This window comes from Caloenas nicobarica, chromosome 9 (assembly GCF_036013445.1).
Source record: "Caloenas nicobarica isolate bCalNic1 chromosome 9, bCalNic1.hap1, whole genome shotgun sequence".
NCBI lineage: Eukaryota > Metazoa > Chordata > Aves > Columbiformes > Columbidae > Caloenas > Caloenas nicobarica.
In genome coordinates this window covers 20,324,232-20,343,887 of record NC_088253.1, presented here as the reverse complement: position 1 = coordinate 20,343,887, position 19,656 = coordinate 20,324,232, and the positions used below count along the sequence as shown (strand labels likewise).

General features: G+C 35.8%; 1 protein-coding gene across 2 annotated transcripts in view; it reads right to left on the bottom strand.

Annotated features, from left to right (window-relative positions):
- CDH13 (cadherin 13) overlaps nt 1-19,656 on the bottom strand; it is a 470,111-nt gene that overhangs the window by 189,264 nt on the left and 261,191 nt on the right. For both annotated transcript variants that reach the window (XM_065640841.1, XM_065640840.1), the window contains exon 6: nt 8,870-9,014. In XM_065640841.1, coding sequence (XP_065496913.1) covers nt 8,870-9,014 — 145 coding nt within the window. The remainder of the gene's footprint in view (nt 1-8,869; nt 9,015-19,656) is intronic.

The following is a 19,656-nucleotide window of genomic DNA, read 5'->3' as shown; positions in this document are numbered from 1 at the left end:
TGCTGACAGTCCACTGACTTAAAGCACAACTCGCCATGTAGCCTGCAGGGCTGCTGGTCTGCAAATAGGAGATGGGAAGGCAATATCAAGCAACGGTGATTTAGAAGTACATCAACACCAACAGAGGCTTTATACCACTAATAAAGCCTACAAAGAGGGTTGCGGCATCCTCCTCATCTGCAGTATGCATTTTTTTCAGATAACTTTTTCCTGGCACTACAGCATCTTTCAATTAATTGATTATATGGATGAGGTTGTCTCATGTATCTAAACTGCTTGAACCTTTAAAGCTCGTCCTCTTTTCTGAAAGGACAGAAGTAGATGCATTAAAGAGGTGCAAAAGCCCAGGCGTAAAAGCCACTGTTAAACTTATTAATGCATAAATTTCCCTTTGCGAAGAAGTACATACACCAACTCACTTGAGACTTTGTTTTTCAGTACCCAGCAAGGACTCCAGCATTTTTAAAAACAATCATTTGTTCTTTAATTAGGAAACATGCTTATTCTTATTTAATGAACCTGGGCTATAATGTAAAAAGAACCAAAATAGCTAAGCCATCACTGCTTCCACTGTTCTGTGCCTAGAAGTACAAATACTTCACTACATGAAATGACCAAGGTAGAGAGACCATAATGCTTTTATAACCTTTAATATTAGGGTATTAACACTGATCTGGCCATAAGACTAATTTTTGGTATATCATTTTGTGTAACTACAGCAAAGCAGATGAAAGTTCATTTTAGCAGGAGGGACGGTGAGCAAACAAATTAGTTCTGTGGTAATAAGAAGAAAGTCATAGGGAATTTTCTGTCTGGGGCTGAAGAAGAGGGTGGCTCATCATTTCTAGTCCTCACAAACAGGCCAGTAATTCTGACCTGTGCACCTATGCTGATCTGGAGCCTTTTTTGAGTCTAACCTATTTCTGCTGAAAATCAAGAATAATTGAACCCTGGAGTGAACTGCAGACTCCTGCTTCCAGACGCTCACATCACATAATCAGTCTGAGTGAACTGCTAATTGCTACACATGAGATTATTTTAATTTGCTCCAAATGTACTGGTTTAGCCACACTTGCCTGGCTGGGCACCTGTTAATTACTGGATAATACTTTAATAGGTTATTCCTGTCAACTTCTTCCAAAAAACACAGGTAGATTGGACTGGATGTACATCTTTGTCTACCATAATATAACACATTACCAATAAATACCTATATTTTCATAATGTACATACACAGTAACTTCAGCATACTGGGATCCATAGGATCTGTTAAAGGATCAGAGAAATTGTTCTGTTTCTGTATATGTTCATCTCTCTGTAACATGTACATATCACATATATATCTTGTGTGTGTATATATATATGTATAAGATATACATATACACATACATACAATATCCAAATTCATATACAGTTACATTTTATCCCACACAGATTTGAGAACAAATTCCTACTAGGATATACAAAGCAGCTGTGCATAATTAGCCAACTGGCTTCTGCTTGACTTCTGTTTGAAAATTAAAAATTAAAATATTGACATTACAGATGTTTCTAACTAGTTGACATCCGTCTCATTTACAGGCTAGATTGCAGGGAAAAAAAAAGAAAAAAACTTCAAGGCAGCGAGTACATTTTTGCTGAAATGCAGATGATTAATCCTAAGAAAAGATTGCTGAAAGTTTGCCATCAACAATTTTTGAAGCACGCATAAAACTACACCCATTAGTACACAGAAGAACATAAAAACTGCTACGCTGGGTCATACCCAAAGCTCAGCATCCAGCCATGGAGGACCAGGGAAAAGGTTTGCAAAAAAGGCTTGTATTTCCAAAGATAGACTTCTTTATATGCTTTTGTTTCCCTTAACTCAGAGGCTTCCTAGGTCACAGTCTCATTAAGTATTATTATGCTGAATCACCAAGTCACTTACGAATTTTTGTCCCTGCATTTATCACATTCCTTGAACCAATCTATACTTTTGTTTTCCACAACAGCTCATAGCAATAAGTTTCATAATTAAATGCGTGACACTTGACATTTCAAACCTCCTCTAAAAATCAAAGTTTTGCTGCAAGAGACTTTGCTCTGAATCAGAAAAGCTCAGGTTCAAACATTTAATTTTGAGATAGTTTTGAGGTGGATTTACTGAGACATTTCACCTTTGCAGCTCAGATCTATATACTTCTAATTTTTCTACTGCTGTTTTTTAAAAAAAATTATGAATATTTTAATATGAAATAATGAGCTCACTCATTACATGCCTTTAGCAGGCAACAGGCAGAAACTAAAAATGATTTAATAGGTCTTAAAAAACTGCGAATGCACCATCCATGAGAAAGGTTGTAATGAGCACTTTAATTTCTGACAATCAGAACACTGGTTTACACACAGTATAGAAAGATAAACCATATATTTAGACATTGTTTCTTTGTGTGGTTTTTTTGGTGTTTGTTTTTTGTTTTTATTTTAAGAACAAATTTTAAAAAATCAGGATGAAAACTTCTTTTGCTTAGCTTGGGAGAAAAGAAAAAGTAATTTGAATCATATCAGTATAATAAATACAAGATGGCAGAAGTACATTCCTCAGGGTTAGCAGATCATGCCCACCCAATTGGGACCAATTTATGATGTGGTGAGACTCCTATAGTTAATTCACAAAGTGCAAAATTTTACTTTCTAATATTTAAATGCATTTATTAGTATAGTCCCATATGCAAACCATTTCTACAGTGCATATATGCAAGCTTCCACCATTCAAAAACTAAATCTTTGTTTCTAATTTTCCTTGGTAAACCCAGTAATAATTTCTTTTTTGTTTGTTTGTTTTTCAAGCTGAACACCCCAAAGACTTCATAATAATTCTTTTTGTTACAGGAAACGCCAAAAGCATTCACAGGTATTTAGTTCTCATTACACATTTTAAGTAGAAAACCATTTCTGCTACTGTCTTAAACTCATTTTTTTCCATTGTTTTAAGATGATCATTAGTGTCAAGAGTATTTCAAGCATGTGCCTTTACTTAAAAGTACACTTTGAGACTCATCAAAAATGTACCTCTTTGCTTCAATTACATTTTTCTGCAATTCTTATTCAAATAGTCCATATTTTATGCTCATTATGGTCATGAACTCTTATCCACACTCAAACTGTTTTTCAAGTATTTGCCCAAGTCTGCTATGCACAGGAAGCATTTTGCTTGGTGAAATAGTTTTATATAATGGCTGGATTGCACCAAACCCGTTACTGATTTTCTCCATGGAATCTCAAAAACTTTGTAAATCTCCCCATTTCACTTTGAGTAAAATTCAGCACAGAAGAACCATCAGCACAATAATGTATGGGAACCCACATCCCCCTTCGGACCTGCACCATCAACTGATCCGTAGTGCTTGCTCTAAGGGCATGTTGATGTTGACATCATTTTGGTTTTCATGCTATTAAGAATTTCATATTCTGGACCACCCCTCCAATTTAATTTTCCAGGAGGAAAAAGATGAACTGTATGCATATGCAGAAACTTTTGTGACTAAAAAGTTTGAAGGAGAAATATCATCTTAACACTGATGCAGGCTGACTCAGAAGCCACTGGGAAATTTTGGATGCTACTGTTATCTACATAAAAAGAAACTATAACCTTTACTATTCTGTTCTCATAGCTCTTTGTAAATTTTTTTTATTTTTAATTTTAATATTTTGGCTTAAAGAAAACTCTTAAAAGCACCCTTGTAGTTTCCTCTGTGTTATTGGATTTATAGGTCAAAAGGAACAAGTAGGCCTGGAGATTTCCCCAAATTCAATGCAATTTTGTTCATTTTATAGCTTTGATAACCTTCTGATTCCATAAACCAGCATTGATTACAAGTAGAAAAACCAACAAAACAAACAAACAAAAACAAAACAGAAACAAAAAAACCCCACCAAAACCAAAAAAAACCCCAACAAAACAAAACAAAAAACCCCCACAGTCCAGAAAATACTGCTATAATATTTTAAATGTATCAAAGCCGACACCAGGTGCATTTCAGACAAAGATGCCTTGCCAATTCACTGGGCCATCCTGCCCAGAGTTTACTTTTCCTGTATCTTTTGATTCTCATCTCTCATATCCCATCTCATTCATATTCATTTGTGTACTAACCTTCTTGTTGTTGTTAGGTTATGTATAAAAAAAAATAAATAAATAAGATGTCCTGGCAGGTTGTTCTTGATAAGAAGCCACCATCCTCAGAAACAGGTTTCATTTATCTGAATCACAGGCATGGACTATTGTACAATGCATAGCTATCAGTGATACTTAGTGCTTCAGACCCTTCCTTGTGCTTTATCCATTTTTACAAATTATTATTTTATGATACTGAAAAACTCTCTAGGCTACTCTTCATAATTCCTTCTTCTCTAGATGTCCTCAAATGTCCCTTTATTTCAATTATTTATAGACATCTATCAGTCCTGGTTTGGGGATCACAACGTATTCAAGCTATTGTGAATCATGGAAAACAAGTGACTTTTTTTTTTTACACGCAATTCTCCCAAGCACCACAGTTAAGATTCAACCCCACTGGGCTTGCAGCGTATTGTTACAAGTCACATAATGTCAAATGTGTTTAAAATAATTTCTGTCAAATGCCTCCAGCAAGTGCAATGAGATGGCTGCCAAGTTCATCTAATAAGCCTTTACTTCCCGACCTTTACAGGGCAAGACATCCGAATGTTTCTTCCTGCCTATGTAATCCATAAGACCACAGTCACCCTCATTAACGTACCGAGGTAAGTCTGCAGGTGGGACACAGACCCTAAACCGCAGCGTCGACAGCTGGATAGACCAGAGATCTACGGGAAATAAACTGGGTCCTAACTCAGAAAACAGAAAGGTGAGAAATCAGTAGTACAGTTAACACAAAACTCGTTATAGTTGGTAGAAAATTTGCCTTAGGTGTCGCTGTATCAGGCTCAAGTATTATTTTCCTGGTATACATATGCTGACTTCAGTCTCATACAGAAATCAGAGACTCCATAAATTTAAAAAAATAAGAGAGTAAACTTTTTTTCTCTACTGCCTTTTTTTTAAAAAAAAAAAATCTCCAAGTTTGCAGTTTGTCCAGGAAAAGACTTCCTAATAGAAATCTGAAAACATCTATGGTCACTGTGAGCCCATACTTGAGTGCACTTCTGTTAGAATTTCCAGGAATACAACAATTTTCCATGAAAACAGCTAATTAACTGTAATTAATGATATCATGAAATCTCTCCAGAAAAAAATATATCAGGAAAGAAATATGTTACTATATCAACTACCGCTCACATATTTTTATCATTAATTAGAAGTCGTGGCAAACCCTAGCTTGAAATTCAGATGAATATTTATTCATGTAACACATATACAAGTTTATATTCCCAGTAATTATGCCCAGGTATTTGCCTCTTTATTAGAGTGAAGACACACAAATGGTAGATGTCCAAATAACCAGTGGTGTTTACTGTGAGTTCAAAAACCACGTGCAAAAAAGAAAAAGGTGAATGGCCTTAGTAACACAGAAAATGTATTAAAACACCACCAAATCACCTCCTCACTGGGACTGTGCACAAAAGATTCTTTAATTATTCAGAGATCAAATAAATACAAAAAATACCATTATTTCTTCTGTTTCCTTCTACTTGTAACTATCTCCAGTGGCAGAGAAAGGAGGGGCCTTAAACGGGACTTGGCACAACATTTCAGTGTAATATTGGAAGTTCTGTGTCTTTCCCCAATTAAGGAACTAAACTTTCAAATCATTAAGGAAAGAAGTCATTTTGGAAACCAATAAAAAGCTGGAAGATGTGTCTTACAGCAACATCAAGGAAGTCCAACATAAACGTTCCATTAAGACTTATATATTTAAATTTGTGATGCTAACTCTCTCCAAGATTTATTCCTTAGTAAACCTCTGATATTTTTGATGAATAATAGACAACATGCAAGTGCAATTTTAGAGTCAATAAGTGGGAAGTCACTATAAAATTCCATTGGCTAAAATTATGGACCCCCAGGAAAACTCACAGGAACCCAACAATGAATAACTTAAAACAAGATAATACTATCATATGAATCCCTTAACAAGGTCCTAAAATCCTTCAGGCCAGTTTTACAGTCCAGTATATCTATATCTTTTCCTACATAATTATACATCTCTCATCATTGAATTACTGGAATCCATGGACATTTACACTGTGACCCAGTGATCATGAAGACGGATCCAAGGTACCTATATGAAAACTATTTATTTTTCAGCAGAAGACTGCTTCAGTGAATGGGTTTGATTCAGAGCTGGAATAAGGGATGAGGGTGGTTGTGATAGGAAATAAGGTTATGAATATCATGGAAAGCCTTTCTTTTCAAACTTCAAAAAATACAGCAATACAATTTTAGTACAATAAAAAGAATTCAAGAATCACACATGCAAACACATGCACATAAGGATTTCTATCAAGCTGTGCAGTGCAACTGTTGATTGGGAGCAGCCATACAGCAGAACCTGATGAATAATTTTAAGATATATGCCATCAAATTTGAAGAATTATGGAAAACAGATGTAAACAACAGGAAATCTTGTTTGACTGGATGCCATCTGCATAGAGAACTAGGACAGATCCTCGCTAACACTGATTCTGCGGGTTCACTTTTGCACAAAATAATTTTGCAAGTATTGGTGTTCTTGACACCAGGAAAATGAGGTTATGAGGTTTAATGGGATGAATACCTGGAGAAGAGAGTGGGAAGATAAGAAAAAGAAGTTGAGAAAAATGATTCAAACTTTGATTAACACGTAAGACAATTAAAATGCAAAATGCTACATGGATAAATACCAAGTGCAGCAAGAGAAAAAGGATGAAAACTATTACAGAAGAATTCGCTAGAAGTTGGACTGAGAAACATGTCTACTGGATGTGAAGCATAAACTTCCATGTAAGGAATGAAAAAAAAGGAGAAGCCAGGACAGTTCAGTGATGAGCAAAAATAGGGAACTGACAGTTAAAAAAAAAGAAAATCCTTGGCAAAGAAAAACCTTGATATAGAGCTTGAGTAAAGAAAGTACATGCAGCAGATAACAGCTAAATATTGTCCCATAGCCTGGAATTAACAGTCAAAGGTAAACATTAGACTAAATATTGTTTGGGAAGGGCATGGAGTAACATCAGAGGCGTAAACTCCTGCTTTGATGGAGATGAGGCCACTGAAACACTCGCAGGAACTCACAGCTCATATCCATATATTGTTAACAATATATTCTCAGTTAATTCTGAAACTTGTTACAACATAGGGGGAATGGAAAGTGGGACAGCCCAAGGAAGTTTCTTTCGAATTCTGAAAAAGCGATCAATACCCAAAATAAAGAATGTACTACAGACCTACAACAGAAAAGAGTTAGTGTTCTACTTGCAGCCATACTCACAAATGAAACACATTGCTTTTTTGAATTAAAAGATCATCAAGTGGTTCATTAAATACTTGTCACTAGTAAGGTAAACAAACATTTACCTGAACACACTTTTTAATCTGAATAAGGAGCAGCTCCTAACGCATTTCATACCTACAGCTTTTCAAACAACGGCAACTATATGTGAAAATGCAATACTAAAAAGATTACATGATTTCTAGAAGCTACATAAATAATAAAATAAGGACAAAGAATAATTTCTAGTCCTATCGATATGTAATAGGAGTGAAAGGTAACATCTGTCCTTGTTCAGAGTAAACAAAGCGTGCCACCACATTAAGCTTCAATGAATATTAAATTTTCATTAAAATATAATATACTTGATTCCAGCTTTCACTGAAAAATATTTCAGTATTCCTGTACAGCCAAAATCTTACATCTGTCCTCACAGCTTTGAGTGTATAAGGAGGATAAGGCTTTGTAGTCAATGATGCAAAAAGACATACAAATATATAACCCACAACTATGATCTCAATTAAATCACTGTCACTCCACTGATTTTAATGGCATCTTCTACTGTTACAGATTTCTTTCGCCAGGATCCAGGTTAACTCCATAACATAATCTGATCACACAATTACCACTTAAAAATGCAGCAGAGATACCTCTCAAGTGGAAAGCAACAGCTGTCTAATAACTCTCAAAAAAACTCCACAACAGCTGAAGACGATCGTTCAAAAAAACTAATTCAGCCTCCTCTGCAGGATGAGTTTAGTTAGGATGGTTGTTTGTACCAAAATTGAAATTTGGAATACTATCTTATGTTTACAGAATTTCATCATCAGATAAAATCAACAGTGAATTTAAGCAGAACATTTTCATTATTAACTTTAATTGCCAAAGTGTGTTCTTATTTTGTTGAAACTGATGTATCTGCATTTATACAAGTAACATTGCTCAGTCTTTCAAACGGTCCTACAACATTAGCCTACTCATGATGTGCTTTCCATTTACTCCTATTATTTACCTAGCCTCATGCTATATAAACAAATTAAAACGACCCCTCCAGCAGCTAACCTTACAGAGAAAAAGGTGGAATTCCCACTCTGGAAAGAAATGGTGCATGTTATTTGGCCTGAATCCTAATCATGTCCTGGGGGTTGTCTTTGTTGATTCCAGATATAAATAAAAAAGTGTAAAACTGAATTGAAGCTTTCATTCCAAACTATTTTTTTTTTCTTTTTTTTTTTTTTTTTACTGCAGAGACTTAACTTTTTTTCAAAAATCATTGCCTGCTGTCCTAAAGGGCTGCTCCCACCTCTTTTTTTGGGGGAAGGATTCAGTGAGCCGCAAAATCAGCAAGAAAAGCTACAAACTATGGTAATAACGTATTTATCAACACAGAATTTTTTCAGACGTTGTTTATAGAAATACAATTGGCGTGGACTTACCTGTAGGGGATCCCTCCATGACATGACCAATATAGGGTCCTTCTTTGAACATTGGCCTGTTATCATTCTGATCAATGACAGAAATATCCAGGCGGACTGGACCATCAATGGTTTTCCCACTTACATCTATGACCTCAACTTCAAGCTGTATGAACAAAAAGAGAGGAGCAAATTCATTAGTTCACAGTGAGCAAAGAGTAAGAAAAACACAGCTCAGATCAGCGCTGCTGTAACCAGACCCTGCCAAAGATCCCATTGCAGCCCATTCTTTTGGACTAGGCTCACAGTGGATTTTAAATCCAAGCAAAAGAGAAAGACAGACGTACATTCAAATCAAGATACTACTTGGCAGCTTGAAAATGCCATATTCCCTGAAGAATGAAGCAATTAGAGTATAAGGAAAAAGACCTCCTGTGAATTTGATGCTAACCATGTAAAGATTTGGTTAGAATTTGCTTCTTTACATTTTTCAAGCACATTTAGAGTGGACACATATAGAACTATCACAGTATAATTGATATATCTCCTAATGCTTGGTTAAAGGCCTTTTTTTATTTGAAAAAAAAAAGGCAAGAATGCATTAGACATTGAATACATTTTCTCAATGATGATGGCATGAAGTATTATGTTAGGTAATGTTGACAGTTTTCCAGCTTTTCTAAGGACACATGGAAGGACAGAACAACATATGCAGTCTTAGGTAAGCAGGTATATAGAAACACACACACACACACACTCACTCACATCCCAATGCATGAAAGCACCTGTTGAACGCAAAGACAACATATGCAGCTGAAGATTTGCCTGGACGAAAGAAAGATCATACCATACATCTCAACCCTCCAGTCATTACAGCAAACCATGCCAAAACTTCTTAGATAAAAGCTCTATTTAGGTTGCAACCACATGATGTAACCGCAGTTCTGTCTCCTCACCAAGACGTCAGTAAAATGCAGCAATAAACTTATCAGAGACACAGGTATCATTTTCACCTACTGTACCAGTAGAGTTAATGGAGTTAAGCCAGCCAGAAAATGAACCTGAGCACAGACATTAGTATCATCCTCTTCCAGTCTTTCCCTGAGAAAGTGGTAGCAAAAGGGGCTGGAAGTCTCCGAGCATTTTGTTTATTTTGTTAATTTATTCTTCATTGCCATGTCTTATAGCTGTAAGTTATTTATAAGCTAGTGATAAATCCTACTGGGGAAGAATTAGGTCAGAGTTCTAATTCCTTATTAAAATGGATGGCTTATTATCATATCTCTCTGTATTTTGTTATGCTTATAAATACATTCTACTTTTACAGTTCACTGTGCTGTGTGTGAGTAGGAGTATTTGTTATGAGTAAACTATCTACTCACATACACTACTCGTAAATAGTGCCACAGTCCCTTTTAACATCTCACTATCTATCCTCACTTCTCTTAGCACTTGTTCTTGCAAGCCTTCCCCAAGCCTTATTTTTTACTAGATATATAGCTTAACAGCTTAAAGGCAAACAAATATTCTGATGTGAAGGCAACTGATTCGTGCGGCCTTGGCACAGCAGCAGCTTTATGGGGACACACACCCCTTCAACTTCCAGGGCTTGTTCGACTCTCTTCTCTAAAGGCAATGTAGTAATTTTAAGATTGCATATGAGGTAATGGGGACTAGTGAGGAAAATGCAGTCTTATTACTGAACTACATTAAAGCTAGATACAGTTTCAGATACAGCTGGAAACTGCTGACAAAAAGATTTATCTTTGTAAATGTTGACTCATCGAAACGATGTTAATTGCTTTGGGAAATGAAAGAATAGCAATATTTCTCTGTGAAATTCCAGCAAATTCATTTTCAAATTCAAGATAATTTGCTCTTAATCTGTCTTTCAATATTAAGTAACTATACTGCTCACTGGAAAGAACAAAGGCTTTGCTAAATTTTAAAAACTTCAGCGCTGCTTTATCAGAATTGTAAGTCATCTAAAGCAAATGCTGATCTAACGCTAGGGGTTTTTTTTTCCAAGAGTTACACAGATTAAGGAAGAGAAGAGAGATTCTCTTTAATGACTGAAATAGATTTATTTTATCATTGCAAAGTCCACTGTATTTGAGACCAACTGGACAAAAAAAAATGGCATGGTTCTTAGGAACAGTCACACGATCTCTGCTTCATTTTATTAAGATGACAAAAAACTTAATTTTATTAGTTTTTGTACAAAAATTACCGGGCTTGTCCTAAGCATTATGGTTAACTCACCAGCTCCTTTTAAATCCACTATAATGTTTTCAAAAAAAAAGCGTGTAGCACTGATATGATAACCATCTATTTTTACACGACTAGTTTATGAAAGAAGCTGCCTTACAGCTCATCTTGCCCAACCAAAAAATCCCGGAAAAAAGCATAAAGTCTCACTGCCTGCAAAACAAAAAAACAAGAAGCCAAAGAAACAACAAAACCACAACAAAAGTATATGTTTACTTAAAAACCCCCAACATATGCAAGACAAAGAAGTATTCAAGTAAAAGAAAATATTGCAACCAAAAAAAAAAAAATTACTTTGAACAGGCTGTCAATAAAACCAGGTGGGAAATTAGATTGTGCTTAACTAGCAGAAGAGGGAGAGGTCCGTCTCTCAATAAAGAAGGGCAGGAAAGCCCATCTTGTTTTAATATTAAATTTGACTGATATGAGATAGATGCTGCATTCATTCTTCTGATGGCAAGAGATGGTAACCGAACATTGAGAAAGTAGCCAAGTTCCTACCTGATTATAACATCATAACTCTGAGGAAAAGTGGTGAGTGGAGACAGATTTGGGCAAACTGACAAAAAAAAAAAATCTGCAGAGCTCTGTAGCTATTTACTATGTGAAAACCTGGTAAGATTGACTATGCTTTCAATGTTGGAATTGTGTACATAATGATGAAGTTATATTCATCATAATCTAACCAATCAGATTTTCAGGAACACTTGAGGCTAAATCCCAATTTTATTTTTGACAAAAGAATATGTGCAAACTACAAAGGATAATCAAGGGCTCATGAGAACTGTTACACCTCACGCACAAGCCTCCATGATAGGATACAAAGCAGATTTTGAATATTGCTTCTAATATGGCTGAGAAACACTGATAAAATTAAGCCCACCAACGAAACAGGGAAAAGAAACATAACTAAAAATTGCAGGTAGTCACAGATTTTAGCCTGTTTGTCTAGGCAAACTCTTACTCGATATTTTCCCTTCTCAAAAGTGACTTCTTGGCTTTCCATCTTGTTTCCCTCACCATATCTGAAGTGAGGATCTTTCTCGTTACCTCAAATATATGGATTATACCAGAAGTTTAGTAAGCTTATGCAAAGCCGCACAAACCTGTTTTAAGCATTCCGCTTTATTTTATGTAGCCTTGATTCCTCCTTTCTGCTCTGCAGTCAGCAACAACACTTACAGAAAAAAGATAACCAGTCTCATTCTTACCCTTACTTAAAATAATTTCAAAGGTTTCTCTTCACAGAAAGGTTGTTTCCATTTATTTATTGCTTTTGGTGTAACAATTCTGAATAGGCACCTTCCCTCTCTGCATATGTCTCTTTTCACTTTGCAGCCAGGCAGTCAATGGCCCTCACAAAATTCCGTCATAAATTTAAAGATTTTCATAAGTTAACCTGAAATCTTTTAGTACTTAATTATCTTTCAAAGTCTAATATGAGTTCTTTAGTCGGTAACTGCCCTCTAATTTTAATTTCCGATTTGCAGCTGATAAGAATGTTTCTCATAGAATTCTTCCAGTTGTTTTAACAGGTGGTTTTTCTACATGTTCCTCATACCCAGGTTCACCCAGGTAACAAAAAAATATAAAATCAGTCATCTTTGTGTGTGAAACCAGCAGCTTTCCAGAGGCAGGAGGTCGCACATGGTGTGTTGGGTGTCTGTACCCAGGTGTTGCAGGGAACCTCTCAGTTATTTTGAGGTATCTCTAGGTACAGACCGCTGCTGGCTTTATTTATTCATCACTTGGTTAGAATTACTATTGAGAATGCCTGTTAGGTTTATTTATCATCAATTCTTAAGTGTGGGTTCAAAGTAAAGAAAGGCAACAGACTTAGGGGTCTTTCATGTAGGCAATTTCCTGGTAAGAAAAAAACCAACTATTGGCCGTCTTCAGGTCATAAAGAGTAGTAAAGAAATTATCTTTATAGTGAAAGATTTTAGTACAAATTTGATGCAATTACCTAAAACAACTCAGAGCAGACAATAATTCAGACACTGAGAAATTAATTACAATTAAATTTTCCTGCTATTAAGAATATGAATAAAATATTAGCTAATTTTTTTGTAGCACAAGAAGAGATGGAGGGAAAGGATATAAAACCAAATACACTGCTTCTAATAGGTATGGAAAAATTTATCTCAAACTATTTGATGACAGGGTATCGATTACCTCAGCAAGGTTGTACAGATGATGGCAAAAAATGGCACCATTACCTGCAAAGGCAGAATTTCGCTTCACATTCAGAGTTAGTGCCTGGGTGAGAAGGGATTAATGGGCCATTCTTGTACGCCTATGAGCATCTTACAGAGGGTTTATCTTGCTGATGCATCCACTTAAAATATTAGATTCTGATTTCTTAAAAAAATATATAAAATTTATTACTCTAATTTTATTGATTTCTTCTCTAGTAATAGTTACATAACCTTTTACGAACATGCCATTTTGCAATCTCTTCCCAAGTGAAATATAAGCAGCTCCAGTCTGAAAGGATTGTTGCAGTATGAAGACACTGAACATCTCCTTTCAGTTAATGTTCAGTATATGGACTTTTGAAAGCCTAAAGCACTACCTTGGTGATTACAGATATCGTTTTATTCTTCTGCACATTTCATACTCATGAAGACTAGAGGAGAAACAGCAGTGTCTTGGCTTTTAAGATAGGTGGCTGCCATAATGAGACATTTTATCCCTAACATGTTTTGTTGGAAAAACGCTACTGGAAGAAAATATAGAGCGTTAGTTTCCTGAATGCAAACTTTCTTTTACCCTAAGCTGTAAAACATTTTATGTACTATACAACTACTACAGGTCTTCTGGTTCATTCTTCTAATAGGGATCTGAAAAGCCTTTAGATTTAGAAATGCAAAGATTGTTTTGAATTCCTACTAGATCTTTGTAATCGTCATCTTCTCACAAGGAAGCCCTCACTTCGGGCATTCCTAAACTATATCCTATTTCTTTTCTTGGACATTTGCAAAATAGAATCTTATTTTTTAATCAGCCTTCAAATGCTAGTTGTCTCATGCCTTTCTTTCCTTCCAAAGGAAATAAATCACTTGAAAAGTGATGTAATTCATAGAAAAGCACAACATGGTGACCCAGTTTTGCTATGGGCTTATGTAAAAGGCGGCAATTTTTTAGGCAATACTTCTAGTTAAAATAACCAAAATGTAGTTGTTTAAAATAACCAGAAAGTTTCATACTATTACTACAGTACAAATGTATAAATGTGTATTTGCCTGCCCTACTACACAAAAACACTGAAGTTCCTATCACAGAACATAACAGACTTCATTTCACAACATTCATCTCATCTGCAAACCACGATAAGCTGGGTAATATATAGACTATAACTATAGTCTAAAAATTGAGGAAAGCAATACTTCTGGAATAAACCGTTGGAAAATATTCCAAAACAATCGTTCAAATAATTTCATTCTTTTTACCATCTTTTTTTAACCTCAGTTCACAAAAGAAGATTAAAGGTCAAAGCCAACAGAGAAAAAAGCATTTTCTTTCAGCCAAGTGTAGGGTTCTTTCTGCATATACAATGTATGGCTTAAATACTGCTCACTTTAATGCCTTCTCCAAATTAAGCATTCGGTTTTACAATATCAGATGATTTCTATGGTGGTATTCTTATCCAATTCTACTTAGCAAATCTGAACCACTGAAATCCAAATTAAGAAGGGAAAGCTAAATTAAAAAATAAGACTCATGTGAGGAGGACATTCCCCAAGCTATAATACCTTCAAGTAGTGTTATCCTATATAGCGCCATGTACTCTACAATGACCCATCAAACTGTAACTGTTCTGCACCTCCATCAGGTGAAAGACAGAACAGCTTTAGCAAAGGTCTCACTAAAACAAAGGTTTGCACTGACCTGTCTTACAATGCTAGAATCACCCTGCAGTTATTTTACAGCTCCCATTTTCTTTGCACAACTACCTCTTAACTGTGTGCACTAATTAAACAAAAATTTCAAAATCCACAAGACTCTCATCTCCCAAAAGAATGACAAAAGGTGAATTCGTCACTAAGTATGAGTCACTTCATCTTCTTTGATCACACCAGATGCAAGGCTTGGTAGACACATTAACAGAAGTTTTGTGAAAAGGAATTTAATATTATAAACAATCAAAGATGTTTTTTTTCTCATTAGTTTTAAAGGTAGTAGTCTCACTATTTTTAATCATTAATCACATAACTAGACTGAAAAGTAAATATCAACATCATAATATCCTGGCTTGTGAAATGTAACATCACAAGTTCTTCTGAGCAAGTGCCAAGGAATAAACATTTAACTGGTACTCTTTATATGATTTAACTTTTTGAAATTTCCTGGAACTTTAGCCTAATTAAGAAGAACACCATCCCCCCCACCCCCACCGAAATGAACAAAAACCACCAAACACACAAAACCCAAAACCAATCAATCAAAACACCAAACAAACAAACAAAACCCCCAGTGACCATATGAACGTGCATTTGCTTACCCTACTAGACTTGGAAGAAAGGAGGATTTAATTTTTGCACCCACACTGGTACAGAACTCCTCATCGAGGAAATAACAGCAAAACAAACTGGAGTGACTGGTCTGACGCTTGGTAACAAAAGCATACATCAACAGAAGAGCAAGACAAAATGTGCTTAATGAAATTAAATGTGTTGTAATTTATGTTTGAAGCTAAATGTCATTGGACAGCAAAACTGAGGTTTTTTGGGGAACAGGAGGGGGCTGAGGAGTGGAAAGAGAAGCTGCAGCTGCCCTGACAGCACTCCTGAATGGACCTCTCAAGTGTAGTAACTCTTTCTTTCTTAGAGAAAGAAGGAATGGAGGAGGAGAAATAGAAGTACAAACTGCATTTTCACAGTTTAGACACTTTTTATTAATAAGAACCTTTACCTTTTCAAAGTTTAAGTTGCACTTCAACCTGTCAACAGAGGGGTTTATCTATACGGGGCTAGAAGCCACAGCAAGATTCTCATGTTATTTCAAATGCTTTTTCTTTTAAAAAACAGCCCAAGTCAAGAAAGCTGCCTTAATTAAATAAAATCCTGTATATTTTCTACATTAATTTTTGTGCGGTAAATCTTTCTATTATGAATATCTTACTGTTCATCTTTCCCTTGAAGTGGGAAGTTCAAGAAAGTCATCTTTTCCAGTTTACATTCAGTAAAGGCCAACCTCCAAAAACACCTCGCGCCTGCACCTCATGTTGCCTTGAGATAACACCAGAAATTGTCCATTTCTCTGAAAAACCGCAGACTGGGAATCCAGAAAAGCCACTACCATCTTGGGCGAAGGATCTACCTCAGTGTCAGTAAGAAAACAAATCTTGACTGATTAAACTAGTGTTTAACTTGTAGTTCTCCAGGTTCTTCTTCCTGCGCTGGCAGTACTTCAAGTCTGTCTTTTAGCACCAGGATGCCTCTTGATTTGCAGTTCACTTTACAGAATATGACTAAAAGATGCCATCAGTGAAATATGCTCATTGCTGCAAAATGAAGTTAAAATGCTATACATTTAATATTGTTTTATTTTAATATATTAAATTCCTCCATAGCACTAAACTAAGCAATTACGAATTCACTATCTAATTGAACGTATATACAGTAAAGCTATTAGTGTCACAGTAAATGTATTTTCTTACGCAGCCGTGTGTCTCTGAATCACAATATTGCTAAAAAGGCGCTGTTTTCTCATAAAACTTAAGTCCTGAAAATGCATCCCTGCTGTGAATGTAAAATGGTCCCTTTCTTGTGAACAAAGTGACAGAGCACGAAAACATTAAAAAAAATACAGAGAATGATGACATAAATCTCAGAGAAAAGAATAAAATACATGGTCACGGAAAGCTTATACCAAAATGACTTCTGCCTTTTCTGCAGGACAACACTAAACCTAATTCCAAAAATTATTTTGAGATTTTTCAGATCATTAAAAAATAAAATAAATAATTTAGGATTTTATAGAAGCTTTCCTGCATGTCAACAGAAAAAACAAACCCACAAAACGTATAACCATCTCACATTTTTTTACTGCTTGCTCCTGAGGAAAATTTTTAAACATTAAAAGGAAAGCTGGTCATAAGCAGTCAATGGTATTTTCAGTTATTTGTGTCAGTTTGGAGCAGACAAGATTTACTCGTGACTATTATTTTAAGATTTCATATTATGGATATCTAAGTATTTGTACGAAGTAATTCTTTGCACACTCCAGATTCCTTCTGATATTCAAAGAATATTTAGTTTTATATATAAGATCAAATGCTAGTAACTAGCAATTTTTCAAAGCTTCAGTCCATCTTATGCCCTAGATCTACCTCTCATAAATCCCAGTCCCTCTGATAAATGTCACTGGCTAGGGACACTACGCTCCGAACAATTAAGGTTGCACAGGAGAAAACTGTTTTTTTCCAGAAGGCTCAAAATCCCCATCCCCATTTTAGAGCTGGACATAAAGGAGGTATGAGGTACTCAATCTGATCGCAACCATCTTGATTAATTGTGATAGGACTGACAGAACTGACTGATGCTATACAGCAGAGTGTTTCAAAAGAAAACCAATTACATAATAAGATAGGCAAAAGATGGGAGAAGAAAGAGAGATGAAATATTTTCACCAAAGCCGTACACCAGATGAAATTTAAATCAAGCTTGAATCTAGGCTGTTTGATCTCCGAATACAAGACTGATGGCTAAATTCTATCTCTTGCTGAGCAAGTGTTGTAAAATGAGATTTACAAAGGTTATTAAGCTACCAACATGTGCACAGTGTGATTTTTCAAAGTGCCCTACAAGACTGGGCAATATATCTTATTAAAATCAAAACACCTTTGAAAGAGCTTTAAAAATCTGATTGTCCTCTCAGTGTCTCATTTTTCCCCCCATTAAGCAGTATTTTACAGCTGTATAGAGGCAAAACCACAACTGAAGAGAGTTTTCTTCATTCTCACAACGGAAAGCTACATATTTCTAAGGGTCTCTCATATAGCTAAAAAAAAAGAATTAAAATTCTTTCTGAAGCATTCTTCCTGTTAAATATTATCTATGAGTTTTGAAATTAGAATGTGCTCTCCAAAAATAACCTCAGCGAACAAATGAGAAGTAAAGGACATCCCTCAAATCTGTGGAGCAATACAGCTCTTCAAATGAAGCCATGTGTACTTCACACAGACCAAAAGTATTATGGATGATCATATAAATACTAATTAAAATCTTCCCATATCACAAGATGAGACATGTTGAGACTCTCAAAAAGAGAGGGGGGAGAGAGAAGATATCAGGATTCACCAAAGCAATCAAGCCTAATCACCGCAAAAAATATTAAAGAAAATCAAAAAGAGAGGAAGTAGAACTGAAATAAAGGATTAAGACATAAGCTGTGCCAGAATTTTCAGGCTCTATGCTGCACCACAAAAACAACAAAGACACTTACATAAGAAAAAATGAAAAATGGCTTTGCACTTTTAAATAGCTTCTAGCAGGATTCAAGCACTGCTCACTGTTCGTACTGCTTGAAAATAACTCCAAATGGCATGTAGGATGTGGCAAGAGTTTAACAAATTTCATCTCGCAGCAGGACTCAAGAAGCACCAGGGTCAGAGAGAGCCCGTAACTAATCAGACCTACAACAAAAATCCAAGATCTAAAATGCTCCAGTGACAAGAAAACTGACTTATTTAAGCATAAGAAATAAAGGTCACTGTAAATGTCAGGTATACATCTCGCACACATTTTTTTTTCTTTGTTATGATTGCTTAACATATCTGTTCCTACAAATGAGTAGGAAAAGGTCTTAGAAGTCAAGGATCACTCAAGCTTATACCAGTCTAGGAGAGATGTAGCCAATCAGGTTTCTCTATTTTAAAGCAGCAAAACAAGGGATTACAAGAGCACTTGTGTAGAGGACTTGACGAGCTGGACCGGAGGGCACGCGGCTCGCTGCTGCCGTGCTGCCCAGTGTCTGGTTCTGTCAGCATCCCTGGGATGACATCTCCTCCTCTTTAGAGGGTCAGTTTGAGTGATGATCTGCAGCCAGGAATCCTTCAAAGCCCCGTCCAAGAAAAGAGTAAGAGCGCTTGGGATCTAAGTGTCAATGGGGAGAAAAATTAAATAATTTGGAAGCAATGTTTTGCTAATGGACCTCCTCTTTCTGAGAAATTTGCTTGTTCTGTAAATAAATTGCCCTCCTCTTCAAAATTTGAAACAATATCAGCATATTTTATATACTGCATTTTGCCACACCCTTGTAAGATGCCATTAAATTTCACCCTATTAAAGATTAGTCTGTAGGAGTCAGATAAAGAGAACTAGATGAGATTTATTTGTATCTGCTTTATAGGATTTAGATGAGTGTTCTGCAAATCATAAGGGCTGTGTGTTATGCAACCCATTCAAGCTGCAGAGCTGCAAAACCCCCATCGCCAAGAGTCTCTGCTGTGAAGCATTTTGTTATGGTACAAAACATCTGTCATCTCTTTTTTCCAGCACTTATGCCATAATGATAAACTGTTAAAGTGCCCTGTT